The sequence below is a fragment of the Vombatus ursinus genome, unplaced genomic scaffold, assembly GCF_900497805.2.
Source record: "Vombatus ursinus unplaced genomic scaffold, bare-nosed wombat genome assembly UNPS02014810.1, whole genome shotgun sequence".
Classification (NCBI taxonomy): Eukaryota; Metazoa; Chordata; class Mammalia; order Diprotodontia; family Vombatidae; genus Vombatus; species Vombatus ursinus.
Window position 1 is genome coordinate 5,489,162 of NW_020954588.1, and position 20,296 is coordinate 5,509,457.

The 20,296-nt window shown below is 41.0% G+C and overlaps 1 protein-coding gene across 1 annotated transcript in view; it reads right to left on the reverse strand.

Annotated features, from left to right (window-relative positions):
• Positions 1-20,296, reverse strand: part of DNER (delta/notch like EGF repeat containing) — a 344,569-nt gene that overhangs the window by 63,186 nt on the left and 261,087 nt on the right. The window contains exon 8 of the mRNA XM_027876054.1: positions 10,812-11,036. Within this exon, the coding sequence (XP_027731855.1) occupies positions 10,812-11,036 (225 nt within the window). The remainder of the gene's footprint in view (positions 1-10,811; positions 11,037-20,296) is intronic.

Genomic DNA, 20,296 nt, shown 5'->3' on the forward strand with positions numbered 1-20,296 from the left:
GGTCTCATCATATTTAGGAAGCCACATTGCACTATGAGGTCTGTCCTCTCCCTTCAGATAAGCAGTAGCTTCATACTCTTTTTGAACTTTTTTTCTATCAAAATCTATTTTCGTGAAATAATTTCAAAAACTCATTTGTACAAAAAGATAAATGGCCAACAAGATTTGTCCTGTCATTTCTCCTAGGGACATTTAAATTTCAACAGAGGACAATTCCTTCATAGCAAGGAAACTCTAATGGTGAGCCCTGAGGAATGAGCAAAAAAAAAAAAAAAAGTAAGAAAATGTAGGTGTCACAGTGAATAGGCTTGAAGTAAGGAAGACTCATCTTCATGAGTTCAAATCTAGCCTCAGACACTAGGTGTGTGTGTCCCTGGGCAAGTCTAATCTTGCTATTCACCTTGAGTGATGTCAGTAGATGTCATATTATCAAGGATGAGAATGGCAAGACAAGGTCTCTAATGGGGAGGTCTGGAAGATCAAGTGATCCTTGAGTGTGAATAATCCTGTTGGTCTTAGTTTCTCATCTGTAAAAGGAGCTGGAGAAAGAAATGGTAGACTACTCCAGTATCTTTGCCAGGAGAACTCCAAAATGGAGGTCACAAGGAGTAGGACACAACTGAAATGACTGAACAACAGTAACAAGGAAATCTTACCTACTTGTAAGGTCGGCCCCATTTAGAAACCAGCTTTCTCTAAATGCTTTTCAATTGGGCTGCTAAGTGGTGCCATAGTGCATAGAGGACTGGGCCTGGAGTCAGAAAAACTCATTTTCCTGAGTTCAAGTCTGGGCTCAGTCACTTACTAACTATGTGACCCCGGGCAAGTCACTTAACCCTGTTTGCATCAGTTTCCTCATCTGTAAAACAAGCTAGAGAAGGAAATGGCAAACCACTCCAGTATCTCTGCCAAGAAAACCCCAAATGGGGTCACAAAGAATCTGACAGGACTGAAGATGACTGAAAAACAACAAATGCTCTTCAAAGCCCACAAACATTGCTCTTTTCTAAACAAATTAAGCCTGTTAATAGCCACTCTTACCCACACACATCAGCCAAGTGTCTTCTGGATAAAGTCAAAATGAAGCAGGTAGCCATCAACAGAACCAGTGAGACATCAGGGTATAACCTTTACTAGTGTCTCTAGGTGACCTCTCTCCTGCAAAGCTGAGCAGATGACTAAAAATGGAGCACAACAACACTGCATTAAAAAACATGTTCAGAATGGTGGCATGAAGACCCATTGTTTTGCCGAATCAGTGCAATTGCTATAAGTTGACAGTAAACTGGAAAGAGATGGAGGTCATCTATCAATGTCCTTCAAGGCAAACCTCACACAGTGCCTGGAATCATCCCCAACAGGGCAGATGCAGAAGCAGCCCGTGAATGGAGAAACTTCAGCTGTATACTTCAAAACAGGGAATTCAGAAACAAGGGCAGAGAAAACCAAATCAAGAAATCGAGTCTGTCTTTTCCTGAAATTTTGCGCAAATCTCAAATCAATAAGGAATTAAGCAACAGCCTGACTTAAAAGGATCTAAAAAGATGAGGCAAGCAGGTCAGTCTCTCCTGTGGTTGTCTAATCTTGCTATTCACATTGAGAGAAAACGGATCTCGGCGGATGTCAAACTATCAAGGATGAAATGGCAAGATGAGGTCTCTAACGGGGAGGTCTGGAAGATCAAGTGATCCTTGAGTGTGAATAATGATTGCAGATTACCTGTGCGTGGCTAAATACTGGGGTGCTAGGATACCAAAGGTATAACCAAACAAAGAAAAGAGAGAGGAAAGGCAAAGAAAACCAGGGACCTTGGAACTAGACCCAGAAGGGAATCTCAGAAGCCATGAGACAACACCCTCATCTTACTGGTAAGGAAACTAAGGGGAGAGAAGGGGTTGGTGACTTACACAAATCATGTATCTTCATCCAAGTAGAAAGATCACATGAGTAGGAAGTATTAGAGGTGAGATTTGAACATGGATTCTCAGAATCCAAAACCCGTGCTCCTTTCCCTAGTCTCAATTTCACCTCTCAGTTTCAAGGATAAAACGAAGCACTCTCAGAAGACCAAAAAAGGCAGGACCAAAAACAGCAGTTATTCAGTCAGTCAATAACACTGATTAAATGCCTTCTAGTGCCAGGGACTGTGCCAAGTGCTGAGGATACAGAGAAAGGCAAAAAACAGTCCCTGCTTTCAAAAAGTTTACAGTCTAATGGGTGTAACAACCTCCAAACAACTGTACAAACAAGATAGAGACAGGAAAAGTTGGAGGTAATCATCAGAGGTAAGGCACTAGAATTAAGTAAGATGAGGGAAAAAGGGGATCAGGGGACCTGTAGAACATGAAACTACAGCTGGGACTTGAAGGAAGACAAGGAAGCCAGAAGGCAGATGAGGAAGGAGAGAATTACAGGCATGAGGGACAGCCGGTGAAAATGCCCAGAGCTCGGAGTACCTGGGAGGAAGCAAGCACGTATCTTGTACACAACACTTAAGATAAGAGGCATTCCAATAAAAATGGTGGCTTTTCCTGTGGTGTTCTGTCCCCCCCTCCCCCCTCTCTCTCCCTTCTCCTTCTCCCTTTCCCTCTTTCTCTCTCTCTCTCTCTCTCTCTCTCTCTCTCTCTCTCTCTCTCTTTTCCTTTATTGCCTCATCTACTCTCATAGGAGTGATTATCTCCAAAGATTATGTCACTGAATCACAAGCTCTGGCAGGTCCTATCAATCTGGAAGAGCTTCAAGTAGGGCGCCTGTCAGTGATCTAGATGTCTGCCTGTGGGGGCTAACTAAGAAGCCAAGTTCCCAGAGGAATATCACCAGAAGTTTGGCCATCACATACTGAATATTCTCCGCTATAGAAACTCATGAAGACCATCGACTGAGGTAGGGAGCTCAGAGGTAAGGCAACTAAGCTTAGCTTGTGACCTGCACTGGTATAAGGGGTCCCTGAAGTATTCCATCCAATCCAATTCCACTCCATCCAACACCTATTTATTACGAGCCTACTATGTGTGAGGCACTGAGCTAGGGGCCAGGGATCATAAGAACTGAATGATAGCTCCTGTCCACAAGGAGCATCCATTGTATTATGGGGGCATAAAGACATTCATGAGTTTGTGAGGAGAGAGACATAGGGTAGCTAACAACTAGGGACTTAAGGAAAGGTGCCTTCCAGAGGCACCACCTAAGCTGAGCTGGGAAGGAAGCGAGGGGTGCTGAGGTAGAACTAAGGAGGGGGTATATTCTCCTCCTTGGAGAAACATGGCTATTAGGTGGGGGAGGGGCAGTCAAGAGAACAGAAGCTGGGGATACAATGGAGGGTGCTAAGAACTGCCAGTGATTGAGTTTGGCTGGTATATAAAATATATGAAGGAAATAACATGAGAAAAAAAAACAGGAAAAGCAGACTTGGAGTAAGTATAGTGACTCATGTATATTCTGCTAAGGGGTGTACAGATGCTAAAGAGTGAGGTAGTCTTTCAGCCAGGTCACTAATAACCTATTCAGGACCTTGAAAGTAAAGGCAAGAATTTGAAACTTAAGCCACACTGGTGACAGTGGCTTAATGACCTGATTAGACTTGAATGACCTGATTAGAATCTGAGGAGAATAAGAGATATGTTTAATGCCTGCTGTCGTACCCTTCAAGGAGAATATGTTCTCTGCCTAGAACATGACAAACACAGGCACTGACATCCTGCTTGGGAAAATGGATCAAGTTTTCTGGTCAACATGCTAGAGGAAATGCCCCCTAGATGTAGCTAGGAGGGCAAAAGCAACCCATTGCCCAGCCAAGGTTTCTTGATACTGCAAAGGTCCCATTTCTGTATGGCTGAGCAGTAGGCATTGCAATTGAGCCAGCAGGATCTCATCAGTGGAAGAGCTGAACCATTAACTGTGGGCTCCCATGAAAAGGACAATGGCCTCTGAATATTTCTGGCAATAGAAACCAAGGCAAGACCTGGCTGGTCCTTTTATACAGTCATAGATCCTAAACATAAAAGGAGAAATGAACCTGGTACAGATTCCTGAAGCGATGCACATGTGAAAACCTTTAAGAAGGAAAAAAAAATCCATCCTTCCTTATGAAGAAGCTTAATGTGTTACCTCTTTCTAATGATGATTAGATCCAGATGGCCTGATCCCATTATTAGTAATATACTAGATGATGGTGATCAATAAGTTCAAATCCAGCCTCTGACACTTCCTAGCTGTGTGACCCTGGGCAAGTCACTTTAACTCTGCTTGCCTCGGTTTCTTCATCTGTAAAATGAGCTGGAGAAGAAAATGGCAAACCACTCCAGTATCTTTGCTAAGAAAAGCCCAAATGGAATCATGAAGAGTCAGACTCAACTGAAATGAACGAACAACCACAAAGATGATGTGATGAATCAGCAAAAATTCCTGCTTTTTATCTATAGTCTTTGATCATTTGTAACAGTTTTGTTCCATGACGTTAAGGTCATGGATATACAACTGGAAGAGATCTTAGAGCTTCCCATATTTTGCAAATGGGGAAAGCAAGGACCAGAGAGGGGAAGGGACCGGCCCAAGGCTGCTTCTCTGGGATTGCTTGGTTACTGGGATTGCACCCACCCCTGCCATGAGGCTTTAGGGAGCCTCACGATCTTTGAAAGCTCCTCTCCCTCAAACAGGGTAGAGAAGCTAATTCAACAAGAATTTATTAAGTGCTCACCATGTCTCAGATATTGTGTTAGGCACTGGGGATTCAAAGACAAAAATGTAATCACCAGCAACCTCAAAGGGCTTGCATTCAGCTAAGAAGAAAAGCATGGAAGAAATACTTCCACTTGCTAGTGGGGTACACGACATCTGGGTAATCGCTTTGCTTTTGTACCGCTTATCCAAATTGTCAATTTTCAGGAACATAAAGAAAACCCAAGGGCAGTGTGCCACAGAGCTGTCCTCAGAGTTAGGAAGACCAGAATTCAAGAGCCTTCTCTGACGCATACTGGCCACGTGACCCTGGGCAAGTGACTTAATCTCCCAATATTCCAGGAAATTCTCTAAGGCTCTGAGATGCGGAGAAGATGCCAGCCATCAGCCTTAGGTGGTAAAGGGAGTGTCTTCATCGCCACTTCTCTTTTGCAGTGCAATCACTGGTATAGTCGTATCCCACAGAAAACCAACCCTCCAGAAACATCGTTCAGTTGTGGCTTTCCCTCTCCCTTGAAAGACATATTCACTTAATTGTGTGTGCCTGAGTGTGTGTGTGTGTGTGTGTGTGTGTGTGTGTGTTTAAAAACAGCTCACAGAATCAAGGAAATCAAGAGAGTTGGGAAAGGTGGAGGGGAAGTGCAAAAAAGGGGAAGAAAATTGATTCTCAGCTCTTTCTTCACTATCTCGGGCATTTCTTTGTGTATTAATTTGGTGGTGCAGCAAATATAGCACCAGGCATGGTTCACATCCAGCCTCAGATACTTGTTAGCCGTGTGGCCCCGGACGAGTCACTTAACCTCTGTCTGCCTCAACTTCCTCAACTGTAAATAGGGATAAATAAACAGAACCGGCCTCTCAGGGTTGTTGCGAAGAGCAAAGGGGATAATAATTTTAAAGCGCCTGGCACATGGGAGGCACCTAAATGCTTCCATTCAATTATAACTAAAGCACACCTTTTATATTCCTGGCTTTATGTTACATGCCCACAATTTAAGGCATCCTGTATACCACTGGCCATGGGAGTTGTTTTCCAAATGTCTGCTGCTTCATTTTAAATGCATGCCCTCTAGGCAATCAGATGTAAACCACAGCCTGGATACGAAATTTGTGCACAGGAATCTTGCACATTCCAATGCTCAGTTTCAGTGTCAGGAGACAACAATCTCTAATTTTTTGTAAGGCCATGTGCTGCCAACCTGTAAATTTTTTAGAATATGCACCGCCTATCCATTAACATGGCTCTTTGAGAGAAAGAACCTTAGGGTGATTATACAGCACTGACATTTTATTACTTAATATTAAAATCCCATCAAAATCTCTCATTCAATAACCTGAAAATGAGGTTTGAAAAAGGGAGCGCCTGGCAGATCGGACTTTCTGTAATCAAAAAGTCATTTTTTTGTGTGTGTCAGATGTAGAATAATTATCAACCTGATATGATTCCAGGCTGCTGCCCCATTACGGAATTGGATGTGTTAGTGATCCAGAAAGATGACTATGTATGTTGTTCTCCAGCTTAATACCCAATTTAACCTATTCTCATGGGATTCTTCTATTATGCAAAGGAGCGCGAGGCAATTACATGCTCCAAGAGATGAAGACCAGAAATGGTACACTGAGATACTTGTCATAGTCACCTCTTAAAATAGCAATTCAGACCAGATGTTAAGGTACCTCTTTCTCATATAATACCTGATCCAAAGGCAGCTTCTGGGACAGCATCAACCCAAGGAGCCATCTTAGAGTATTTACAAGAGCCCTTTGGTAACATGATCTTTGGAAGTCTGTGCCAGGACACTCCCATACTGTGTTCGATCATGCATAAATATAGGCCTTTCAAGTTTCTGAGGTGTTCTGCAAACCTTACCTCATTTCATAGTTTCATAGATTTAGAGCTGGAAGCACTAGTCATCATCTCTGAGATGGTCTAGATTGGTCTCCTCATAAAAGGAGCACCATGCTAAAGCTAGAGTCAGAAAGACCTGAGTTCAAATCCAGCTTCAGACACTTACTAGCTATGTGATCCTGTGCAAGACATTTAACCTCTGTCTGCCTCAATTTCCTCATCTGTAAAATGGGAATAAAAATAGCCAACCAACCATCTAGTACTGTTATGAGGATAAAATGAGATATTTGTAAAGTACTTTGCAAACCTCAAAGCACTATAAATGCTAGTTATTATTATTATAGTATCATTATTGCTATAATGGTTATTCAGATGGGGAGACAAGCTAGAGCGGGTGCTTTTCCCACAGTCACAAGAAACTAGTGAGGTGGCTACTACAGATATCATTATCCCCATTTTTCATGTGAGGAAACTGAAGGTTACTGAAATTGTGATAAGTCCCAAGAATCACACAGCTCAAATCCAGGCAGGACTTAAACTCAGGCCCTGCCTGCTTCCCAGTCAAAGTCTCTGTATCCCACATATACTGCTTTTGCCTGGGATTTAAGATGAGCCTGTAGTATAAGAAATCCTGTTCCATGGTCAAGCATTAAGAGGGTCTGGCTTATCATCATCATCATCATTATTATTATTAATAATACATTCCTCTCTATAACTCACCTGTCCTGTAGGTGGATGAATCTTAATAATGAAATTCTCCTTCTGGCTGTAGAACTTCTACTGCTCCTTTTCATAGCACTCTAAGATATATCTGGCAGGGACCTTAGATGTCATCTAGTAAGACCTCCCCATCTCGTGTATCAGGAAACTGAGGCCCAGAGAGGGGAACATGCCCAGGTTTGCAAAGATGGTAAACAGCCCAGCTAATATTCGAACCCAGGTCCTCAGGATCCAAACCTAATGTTCTCCCATGCCATCACAGGGCCTTCCCTTTATTGTTAAGGAATGACATTGAGAGATGCGTTTTAGGCATTTTGGGGCATTAGATAGATGTAGAGTACCTCCACATACATGATCACATCTGATCCTTCACAGAACCCTATGGGGTATAGAGTACAAATGTGATTATGCCCATTTTATAGATGTGGAAAGTGAGTGGTCAGTGATGTATTTTAATGAACTGGTCAAGTAAACTCCAGTTGTCCAAACCCATGGGTTAGAGAATAGATAAGATAAACCATTAGGTTTAAGAAGCCCTCTGCTTGATGACATCATGGGGGCTGGGGTAGGAGATGGCAGAGCACTAAATGACTTTCGTGATCTACTGGGATTTTTTGTTTCGTTGGTTCGGGTTTTTTAAAACTGGGTCTCGCTATCTTGCCTATTAAGGAAGAGCAGAGGCTTGATCCTAATTTTGATCAGGAGTTATCTTCAACCAGCCCCATTTTTCTGACCTGCGCTGATTTACCACTCTTTAAGCAGCCTGGTGGCCCTACACTCCTCGGGGCTCGCCACATTGGTGCCAGACGATGCAGTCACCTGATCAGCTTTAGCCCTACTGCAGCTCAGGTCTTCTGAACTCATGGGATCCACCAGCCTTAACCCCACCAGTTACCAGGATTATAAGCATGTGCCACCATACCCAACCTCCCATGACCTAATATAGACAATATTACCTTATTACTGTAAGTCAAACAAGACTGAAAAGCCCCCATTTGGTTTGGTCAAGACAGGGATGGAAGTGGAAGAAAGGGTAGGGAGGGGGTCATACAAGGAGTAATTAAATACAGGTAGGTGGGAGGTAGAAATAAGTTATTACAGTGGTTTACAGATAGGTGTTAATAACAACACCTCACAGCTTTCTGTTGTTCCTAAGTATTCTTGCTGACAAACACCCAGCTCAGTTATTTCCAGGCGGTAAAGCAGTTCATGTGTTCAATTGTGCCCTCCAAATTGTAGTTCCTGGAGAAGAACCTTGGTGACGATACCTTTGGTTGTCAGTGGCACTTGAAAACTCAAAGGAATCAGTAGCCATGGGGTGCCCAACCACAGCTGATGCCTGAACTGGCTACCTGTGAGATGTGAGCAGGGAATCCAGGGGGAGAGTGGACAGGGAAAGTGTTTTCCACTACAAGGTCTAAGAAAAGCTAGATAACAGGGCATCAATGGACAGGGCATCACTGTGCAGTATAGTTTATATGAAAATAACACATCTTCCACTTCACCCATGTTCAAAGTGTTCTGTTCTGCATTGTTAAGAATTAACATTTTTCTCCAAATAATTACTTTTAATCAAGGCATTAAAATAGATTCAATTCACAGAATCATAGATTTGATCTAGAAGAGATCTCAGAGACCATTTGGTCCAACTTCCCTCATTTTTGAGTCATTTTCAGTTGTGTCCAACTCTTTGTGGCCCATTTGGGGTTTTCATGGCAAAGATACTAGAATGGTTCACCCTTGCCTTCTCCAACTCATTTTACAGATGCGGAAACTGAGGCAAACAGGGTTAAGTGACCTGCCCAAGGTCACACAGTTTGTAAGTGCCTGTGGCTAAATTTGAACTCATGGAGATGATCCTGATTCAAAGCCTAGTGCTCTAACCACTGTGCCACCTAGCTGTCCTCTCCTCATTTTACAGATTTGGAAACTGAGACCCAGAGAGATTGTGACTTACCAAAGGTCACTCAGATAGTAAGCGGCAGTGAGACCAAGTCCTCTCATTCCAAATCCATCCCCCTTTTCACTATACCATAAAACCCCTATAATTAAATGGAAGTGAAGATTTTATAAAGCTTAGGAAGGAAATGGAGGGATTGAGAGTTAGCTAGTATTCCAATATCTGATCCTTGTCTTTGAGGGCTTTGTAAAGAAAGCATAGCTCCCAGGAGATGGTTAAAGGAGGACCAAGAAAGTTCATAACAGAAGAATAGAAACTGTAGCCTCCAAAGAAGGTTTGAGATCAGAGCATCTCCATGGGAAATGATTCTCCGTGTTCTGACATTCAGAGAAGTGCTTTGGAAAGGGCCCTCGGGTGAGTCATCTCACATTTAAAAGAACAACAACGCTCTGTATCATCTTTTTCAGTCTCAATGGACACACACACACACACACACACACACACACACAAACAATTTTGGAAGTTCCCAGAAGAGTAAAGTATCACTTCATTGGAGTGTTTCCTTTTTCAGAAGTTTCACCCCAACAGACACATAGCAGAGTGGACATGAGGGGATATTGTACCAGGCATAGTGAGTAGCTGTTTCCTATTTCCACTGAGTACCAGATAAGAGGAAACAGGTCTAAGTACACCACAGTGGGCTTAGGTCACACATTTATCAGAAGCCCATGACTACGAGGGTTATGGGATACTAGACTCAGTTGCTGGGCGGGATGAACCCCAACCCCACCTGCTCCCCCATGATTTACAGAATATAGAAGAAAACCAGCCTCCTGAAGTATTTTAAAGAGGATGGAGGAGGGAAGTGTTTTCTGCAGGTACTTCACAGTCCTGTGAACCTAGGAATACCAAAAAAAATTAAATCTCTATGGAAAAAACCAATAAGCACCCTTCACATGCTTGCTGAATTTCCCTATTACTCCCCAATCTCCTTAATTTTTCCTAGAGGCATAGTGGATAGCGAGAGCTGGTCTTTTAGTCCAAAGTCCTTTTGGGTTCAAGTCTGGCCTCTGACACACGGTAGCTGTGTGACCCTGGGCAATTCACTTAGCCTCAATCTACTCTTGCTGCAGAGCAGATGCTGATCTACATTGGTAGAGGGAGTTTTCTTATCAGGAGTTCCTTACATCAATAAAATCACAAGTCTGGGCTAATAATGATAGTAATAAATAATAATAAACCACATTGATCTAGCATTTAAATTTTTACAAAGAGCTTTTCTCACAACCAAATTATAGGGTAGGTAGCGTAGGTACTGTGCCCATTTTACAGATGTGAAGCCTAAGGCTCAGAGAATTTTAATGACTTGCCCAGGGTCACGTAGCTGTGCAGGAGCCAGAGCTTGAACTTTTGTTTTCCTAACTCTTTTGACTACACTCTGTTGCCTTTTCTATGGAAGCATGGTGTTCATATGTAAGAAGTCCTCATGCATCATGTATGACACCCAGAATAGGAACTTATTACATCTGATATTCTTAAAATAAGGCATAGCAGCATTCAATATTAAATGCCAACTGGCACATAAAAGAATGTGTTTCTTTTATTTAAGAGAAATGATTTAGAGACTAGTGAAATTTCCAATATGAGTAAGAAGCTAATACAAACCAGGGTCGCAGAGACACTTATAGCTCGTCCCAACGCTGCGGCATGTTCCATGAGCACAAGGATTCAGGGCACAGAAGTCGATCAGCTGGGCGCATGTGGGCCCGGTGAATCCCGCACTACAGCTGCAGGTAAAGTGAGCCCGGGCAGCGTAGCACGTCCCGTTATTCTGGCAGGGCAACGAGGCGCATGGATCTACTTTCTCTTCGCAAGATGGTCCAGAATATTCTAGGAGAAACAAAAGATGGATTTTTCCCTTTTTAAAATTCAAATAAACTTCCAAGTAGACCAATTCAGACCATGTCAATGAAAATACCTATTTTGTGTATATTTCTTTTGCCTTTCATACATTGTACATGTAGTTTCCATAGTTTTCCACAAAAACCAGAGATACAGGGGAAGCCACATGGCCCTGTGATTCAGAAGATGCAGATTTGGGTCCTAGCTCTGGGGCAGCTAGGGGGAGCTGTGGGAGAGCATGGGCTTGAAGTCAGAAAGACTTAAATTCAAATCCAGCCTAAGACACTTACTAGCTTAACTTTAACCTCTGTCTACCTCAGTTTCCCCAAATGTAAAATGGGAATAATCTAGTACCTACTTCCCACTGTTGTTGTGAGGATCAATGAGATAATAATTTGAAAGTGCTTAGCACAGTGCCTGGCATGTAGTAAGTGCTATACAAATGTTAGTTATTATTATTACCTGACACTTCATAACCGGGTGACCATGTAAAAGTCACTTATTTAACTGCTTTAAATCTCAGTTCTCTTCCCTATAAAATGGGGATAGTGGCATACTACCTGCTTCATGGGGTCAATGTAAGGAAAGAATCTGTAAACCTTAAGATGGGGGTTCTTAACCTTTTTTGTGTCCTGGAACCCTCTGGCAGTTGGGTGAAGCCTGTGGACCCCTTCTCAGAATAACATTTTCAAATAATTGAAGGAAATTCTAAACTTGAAGTTAGAGGTTAGTGAAAATAAAGGTGTCATTTTTTTTCCCCATCCAGTTTTGCGGATGCTCTGAAATCAATCCACAGTTCCCTTTAGGTGCTTTGTAAATACTCATATTCACATATGTAATAATAATAATAATAATCAAAACAATAATACTCATATAGTACTTTAAGATTTACAAAGAGTATATAATGAAATCCTTTAAGGGTTAAAAATATTTCCCCAAAAAGAAGTTGATTTCTTATGGAATTTTCGAGTCAGGAAGAGCTGGCTTCAGAAGTCTGGCCTCTGACACACAATGGCTATGTGACCCTCCACATACATCCATCAAAATCAGATCTCTAGCGGGCCAGCTAGGTGGTGCAGTGGATAGAGCACCGGCCCTGGAGTTAAGAGGACCTGAGTTCAAATCCGATGTCAGACTAGACACTTGATTTACTAACTGTGTGACCCTTGGCAAGTCACTTAACACCCAATTGCCTCACCCCCCCAAAAAAAAATCAGATCTCTAGAACTAGAAATATTAGAGGTGATTGAGTCCGATCCATTATTTTACAGAAGCAGAAACAGGCCCAAAGTAGTAAAGAGACCACACAGCTAAGAAGCAGGAAGATCCAGAAATAGGTTGTCTAACCATTAGGCTAGTGTTCTTCTCTGTATAACATTTCTTTGCCTCTTATGTGTCAGTTCAGTTAGAAAAGTCAGAAGTTCAGTTAGAAACATCCCATGCCAACCGGGCCAACCATATCTAACCGATGCTCACACAGCTGCTAATAGTCCTGTCCCCAAGCAGAAGGACATTACTCCTGGATTCCCCACCTTCTACATTAGGAATTCTGGTCAAACGCACAGAGGAGGTGTAGCCAACAGTGGAACATGGCAGTGCTCAGAGTTCTACGAGACTGTGTCTTTGAGAGGTAGTGATCAGTCTCATTCCATCAGCTGGGTTTGTTTGATTAATAAGAATGAGGAGAATATCTAACTAATGTAAAGCAGGCTTTCACCTTAAAATATATTCTCATATTAAATATTCTTCAGTTAAATACTGCATGCTCTAAGCACATCTTACTCTTTGACTGATGCTGTAAAAAGAAAAAAATGGCCTGAAATGACTACAAATCATCAACGCTTCAGAAATTATGAAAAATAGTTTTTAAAATGTTGCTCATATTACGTGTCTATCGGCTTCCTGTTTAAATTTCCTGATCTCAGCTTGAGCCCTGCCTTACCCTTCTCCCTCAAAGCTCCCGGTGATAGTAAATGTAGATGGCTGCGTCAGAAACAGATGGAGCAAATACATCTTCACTTCCTCTCTCCACCATACTCACTGGCATGAGAGACTTGCTATTTTTCTGTATGGAGACACCAACCCTGGCACTGGTAAGGATTTTAGGAAAATCCCGGCATTATAGTTGGGAAAGCAGACAAATAAATTATTATGTAATCAGTTTCTAAAGGACGTGACATTCTCTGAATGGTGATTTTACTACTAAGCATGGGATGTGAGATTCTATCCTTTATAATGGGTAGCCATTTTTCAACATTCACTTTTATAAGATTTTGAGTTCCAAATTTTTTCTCCCTCCCTCCCTTACCTCCCCTCTCCCAAAGATGGCAAGCAATCTGATATTGGCTATACGTGTGCAATCATGTTAAACATATTTCCACATTAGTCATGTGGAGAAGAATCAGAACAAAAGGGGAAAATGACAAGAAAGAAAAAAAAGTAAAAATAGTATGTTTCAATCTGCATTCAGACTCCATAGCTCTTTCTCTGGATGTGGATAGCATTTTGCTTCATGAGTCTTTTGGAACTGTCTTAGATCATTGTCTTGCTGAGAAGAGCTAAGTCTGTCAAAGTCAGTCATCGCATCATGTTGCTGCTACTGTGTACAATGTCCTTCTTGTTCTGCTCACTTCACTAAGCATCAGCTCATGTACGCATTTCCAGGTTTTCCTGAAATCCACCTGCTCATCATTTTTATAGCACAATATTTTTCTGTTACATTCATATACCATAACTTGTTCAGCCATTTTCCAATTGATGGCATCCCCTCAATTTCCAATTCTTTGCCTGAGTAGCCATTTTTTCTGAAAATGAGACACTTATATGGCCATCACTATTTGATGGCATTATTAGTTTTATTATCTTTCTTTAGGAAATTTCGCAGACAGGATAATTTCAAAAGCAAAATACAATAGCCCAGTTCTAACAATCTCTTTCCTGTATATATTCCTTCTTTAGGTAGACTATAGAATGCCAGCACCACCAAGTGAAAAGTGAAAAATTCTTTCAACCCTGTCATTGTTTGATTTGTCTGACACCTACATAGATAGATACAGATATAGATGAACAAATAAATGGATAAAAGATATAGATAGGTAAAGAGATAGAGATAGATGAACAAATAGATAGGTAATATAGAGATAGATTAATAAATGCATAGAGATAGAAAGATAGGTGAATGATTAAGTAAATATATGCATGCATGCATACATACATACATACATACATATACATATTATGCTTTAAAAAAACAAACTGACTGATTTGGGTCCTGAATTGACAATCTCATGAGAAAAAGGTGTAATCTCATGTTGCCTTTGTATAACTATGACTTACTTCTGAGACATTCAAATGTGAGTTTTTACATATATACCTTTTAACCTTATCTGAGAGTTTCTCATAATGAACTCTCTCAGTCCAAGAGATTGCAACAGCAGAGATCATGATGAAATAATTAAGAGTTCCTAGAGAAGCATATGGCAAAGGCAGGCATGTGCTTAGATATGTGACTAGAGAGGGCATACATCAATAGTATACATGAACCCTAAACTTCCACGTACAAAATGGAGGATAACACAGTGTTACCACAGAACCTAGACCTCAAGTCAAGAAGGGAAATTTCTTGGGCAGAACCAACTTTGTAAGCTTCCTGAAAAGTAACCTCAGGTTTGGGAGTTCCTAAGCAAAATAAGAAAAGTGACATCCACACGACCCCTTTAGCTGAAAGACTAAAGTTACAACATTGGAAGAAAAGACAGGTATCATGCCCCACAATCACCATTAGTGAAGCAGAGAGTACATGTCCAATGGTAAGGAGGCTACTATCCAGCATCCCCAAAGTGCATTTCTTTCCATTAAGAATGCAAAATATAGAATGGCATTACAAGTCTTAAGGAAAGTCTGTAGGACCTTGAGAAGAAAATAGATTCATCAGTCAGATCATAGCCCCACCAACAATGCCAATTTCAGTTACAACTGTCAGTCAGTGCCTTTTATAAGGAAGATCTAGCTGCATTCAGAAAAGTCAACTAGAGGGTAATGAAGCTGTTGCTAAGGGCACCTCTCAAAGATCTCCTAATTTAGAGAGGGGCTGCGATCCGAGTTTATAGAAGTAAGTAGCCATACCAAGGACACCACAGATCTTCGAAGCAGAATTTGTATATAGAACTTACTAGGTCAGCCATGAGGCTCAAGCAAGCCCAGCTTCCTTGTGTGACAAGGTGAAGCTCTGGCTCCAGATCTTGTCAGAAGCAAGACATGAAACTGGGAATTCCTATTCCAAAGCCAATCCTCTACAATACTAGGCCACCTCCCTAAAGGTGTTAATTTAGAATGAGAAATGCAGCTGTGTTTTGGATGATGTTCCAATAATAGACCTGGAAATCTTACCAACAAAGGTAATACTTCTAAAAGAAACGATGAATTACTGCCATAAGAGAATGCTGTCTTTGACAAGCAAGTTTCATAGGACAGATTTCAGGGATCTACTCTCCTCAGTAGGATGTTCTTCCTGACCTCATCCTAAATTTTCCTGGCTTTAGATTTCTGTCTTGGATTTGGTTCCCACCTCCTACCTTTCCCCTTGGATAAAGTATTCCTAGTGAAATTTGGCTTGGCTTGACATTGGCCCTAGTTCATTGTCTCAAATTATGGATTCGACCATATCTCCGTTTCCCAAGAAGGATTTTTTCCTCTCACTCTTATTTACAAGGGCAAAGCAGACCCCATTCTTCTCCCCACTCCTGGGAGGTGGGAGTCACATAAAAATATTTAAAATTCTTTGCTTTGAAAGTAAGTGTAAGATAGTGTGTTTTCCTATTATGTATGCAGCATCCTGCTGAGAGGATTGTGCAGCACAGAGAGAATGGTTCATTTCAAGGCATAAGGGAGTATGCAATCACAGGGCAACAACAGGAAATATCTCAGAGAGAAGGAAAAATTGCTGGAAAGAAAAATTACATCTCAAGTCACACTGAAGTAATGTTAGCAGCCAAGAGATTTGAAACAACTGATTTCAGGAAGGAAAGCAAATGAGGATGAAAGATTAAAGATTTAAAATAGATAGTAAATAAAATACAGCTATGAAAAAGAAATCCACATAAGAATCATGTAGGTTAATGCAGGAATAGATATAAGTTGTTATTTTTAACTTCAGTCCTGTTGGTAAAAGATAAAAGATTCTAACCAATATTTGTTATAGAAGACTTCAAAATGTCATGCCCCTGAAATATTTTATCATACAAATGAGAAGAAACCAACACCCCCAGGGATACACACATTATTGGAGTAAGAGAATCAAGATGGAAACAAGAAATTTCCTGAGGATTTTAAATTCCAAAATAATGAAGTCATGATAGCAACGAGATATTGTCAGAAGTAAACCTGGAGGTCAGAAGGCTTACAACATTAGTGAAGAATGTTAGATTAAAATAGTATCAATATTTTTTTTCTGAGAAAGAAAATGTGATATAGGGATAAGAGCTCTGGATTTGGAGACTGGAAACCTGGGTTCAAATCCCAACTCTGTTATTTACTCTCTGTGTGCTCTTGGTCAAGTAATCTAACCTTGCAGGACCTCAGTTTCCTCATTTGTAAAATGAGGGATTTTGACCAGATAACACCTAAAATCCCTTCCAAAACTAAATCAATATCTAAATTTATAGAAGCGATTAGTGAAAAGCTTTAAATTTTGCAGCAGCTCCCAGAAAGTTGAAAAAGGTCAGTTGACAAAGAATGATAAGGGTCTTTTTATATTTCAGTAATGGGATCACAAGGAAAAAGTAGAACTTTAAGGCTCAAGCATCTTAACTTTTTTTAATCATTGAGATGGATCTATGATGTCAATCAATCAATCAATGTCAATCAATCAATTTATTAAGTGTCTATGTGGTAGGCACTGTTCTAAGTACTGGGGATAAAAAAGAGGGAAGCCACTGGAATTAAGATGGGTTGGAGAAGGCTTCCTACAGAAGATGATATTTTGGTTGGACTTAAAAAAAAGTCTGGGAGGTCAATAGTCAGAGCAGAGGTGGTAGAGTGTTCCATGCATGGAGGATGCCCAGAGCCAAGAGATGGAATGTCTTGTTTGTGGAAGAACCAGGAGGCCAGATTCAAAGAACACATGTCCAAGAGTAGGGTGGTACTGTTTTGGAAGAGGACCAATGACATCAAGGGGCAATGTCTTGATTTGCTCACGAATTGGATTTAAGTGAGGCACAGTTACACAAAGTTGTCAGCCTTCCTCTTTCTTCCAGAGTCATTGATGTCCGGTGGCAGGACAAAAGTCAAGATAACTGGTAATGGCCCAGGATGCAGTGGATGAGCTTGCCCTCTTTGATGTCTGACCAAGCACTAAGCATTCCATAGTGCCTGCTTCAGCCACCTTCATGGCTTTTGGGACAAATTGTTTTCATCCTCCCATTCTGCTGGGGAAGGTCTTCATATGTTTGGGGTAGACATCCCCCTAACTCACCAACAGGTTTGAGGCCTGTTGCTTACCCTCAACCTGGTTTAGCACATCTGCTAAGATGGTTTACTGAGGTGTGGCCATTGCACATGCTACAGCTTCTTGGTGAAGATGAACACCAAAGGTAGATGAGTAGCCCTCACACCAGAGGTGCTGGTCCTCCCTGATCACCCCACACACCCCTGTAGTAAGGTGCAATAAGACTGGAAAGGTAGGAAGGGGCTAGAATAGGAAGGGCTTTGAATGCCAAACAATTCATTTTGTATTTGCTCCTGGAGGCAAAAAGAAGCCAGTGAAGTTTATGGCGGGGGGACATGATCAGACTTGTGCTTTAGGAAAATCACTTTGGTGGCTGAATGGAGGTTCGGAGTGAGGAGAAACTTGAGGCAGCTAAACCCACCTGCAATCTATTGCAATGGTCCAGGCATGAGGCAATGAGAGACTGTATCAGTATGGCAGCAGTCTTAGAGGAGAGAAGGAGGCATATTCAAGAGAAGTTGCAAAGGTAAAATCAATAGGCCTTGGAAACAGCTTAGTGATGGGGCAATGAGAGATGGTGAGGAGTCCGGCATCACTCCTAGGTTGTGAGCCTGAGTCATTGGGAGGATAGCTTACCCTCTACGGTAACAGGGAAGGTAAGAAGATGAGAGGTAGGAAAGCCACCTCCATTTATAAAGACTACAGCTCCTCCATATTTTTTCCTCGTGGACTATACTTACTATTTAAAGAATCATATTTACATGAAAACGTCAACAAAAATCCATTTGCATATTGAACTTTTAAAATTCTTATTGAATAGGCTCTTTGAGAGATAGGAAAAAATAAAGATGACAACCACTCCAACTACTAGGAGCTAACATTGCAATTGGAGAGGTAAGACGTAAATGTTTAAGACAACTGGGAAACGACATATGTAGTACAATACAATACTGTATCATTGGGACAGTCTGTTCTCTACGTGTGAAGGCAGCTCAGTACCATTTGGGACCTCTAGTGACAAAGAATTCAGCCCTAGCATTTAATGTTAGAACATATACTAATAGAATATATGCCTCCTAAGGGCCAAGACTGTCTCACTTTGGTTATTTCTTTCCTGTACCTACAATAGTTCCTAGCACATAATAGGAATTTAGGAACACCTTTTTTTTTTTTTTTTTGCTTGCCCAGGATCAGAAATGATAGTATATCAGAAGTACAGACCCCATTCCATTACTATGTATGCACTGAATTATTTAAGAACATGGGCTTCTCTTTGCCCTTGAGAGAGTCTTGATAATTAGTAAATGTTGTAAAGTCATGGTCTTGAGGTTGATGGGAAATATTTAGTCTCCCGAGAAAATAGAAAGGGCTTTTTAAATCACCTCTTGAGTAGTACCATTTTATTAATATTCTCAATGGGCAAAATAACTCTTCCATACTACAAGATAACTGTCTTTGGTTAAAAATAGTGGTTTACATTCATCATGATATACTGACATACTTGGAAGTCAATTTCTGTGTGTGCAAAGTGTCTTCATGATGGGACATCCAACATTTTGGGATGCCTTGTCACAGTAAGCAATGAAGTGGCTCAAGAAGTGGCCTGTCTTTATGGGGGAGGGGGATGGTAGAAATTGAGTTTCCCTATGAAGGTTTAAATCAAAAGTAGTCATTCCAAATCATCCAAACCCTTCCCAGATGCCATAGGAAGGTGGCACTTGAAGTTTGGGCTCCATATTCTTTTTTTTTTTAATTTGAATCCCCTCTTCTCAGCAATGCAACAATCTAAGACAATTCCAAAAGACTCATGATGGAAAATTCTATCCCCATTCAGAGAAAGAACTATGGTATCTGAATGGAGATCAAAGCATACTATTTTCTCTTTTTTCTCCTTTCCTGTGGCTTTTTCCTTTTGTTCTGATTCTTCTTTCACAACATGACTAATGTGGAAATATGTTTAATATGATTGTACGTGTATAGCCTATATCAGATTGCTTACCATTTTGGGGAGAGGAAAAGAGAAGGGGGAGGGGAGGGAGAAAAAATTTAGAACTCAAAATCTTATAAAAGTGAATGTTGAAAACTATCTTTACATGTAACTGGAAAAAATAAAATACTATTAAGTGGAAAAAAATAAAAATTTGGATCCCTGATGTGTTTAAAAGATGTAGGACGGGACAGGTAGGTGGCACAGTAGATAGCGCACCGGCCCTGAAGTCAGGAGGACCTGAATTCAAACACTTGACTCTTACTAGCTGTGTGACACTGGGCAAGTCACTTACCCCCATTTGTCTAAAAAAAAATAAAAAAATAAACGATGTAGGACTTCCTGAGCTTTTGATGTACTCATGCATCCTCTATTGATTTCATCATTAGGATATAATGATTTTGAGTCTTGTCACAAAGGGTCTAGGTACCTTTCAGGGAAATTCCCTTATTATTTTTGGTTCATATGACCCATCCCAGGGGATCTGGAGGATTATCTACCTGGCCCCAGTGATATACTGGGGTATAGGAGAAAAAAGTAGATTGGATATGGAGTTAGGAGATTCCTAACCCCGACTTTGATACTTACTACCTGACTGACTAGTCAAGTCATTTGACCTCTCTAGGATTGAATTTACTCATCTGCAAAATAAGTAGAATGGACTAGGTGATCTCTAAAGTTCCTCAAGACCCTCAATTCTACAATCCTGACCTGTATAATGAGGCCTAATCAACACTTGAGAATATATTATCTACATGACAGAGGAAAGCTTTATCAGAAGAACTAGGAAGATGAGAGAGAAACCCTTCAATGACC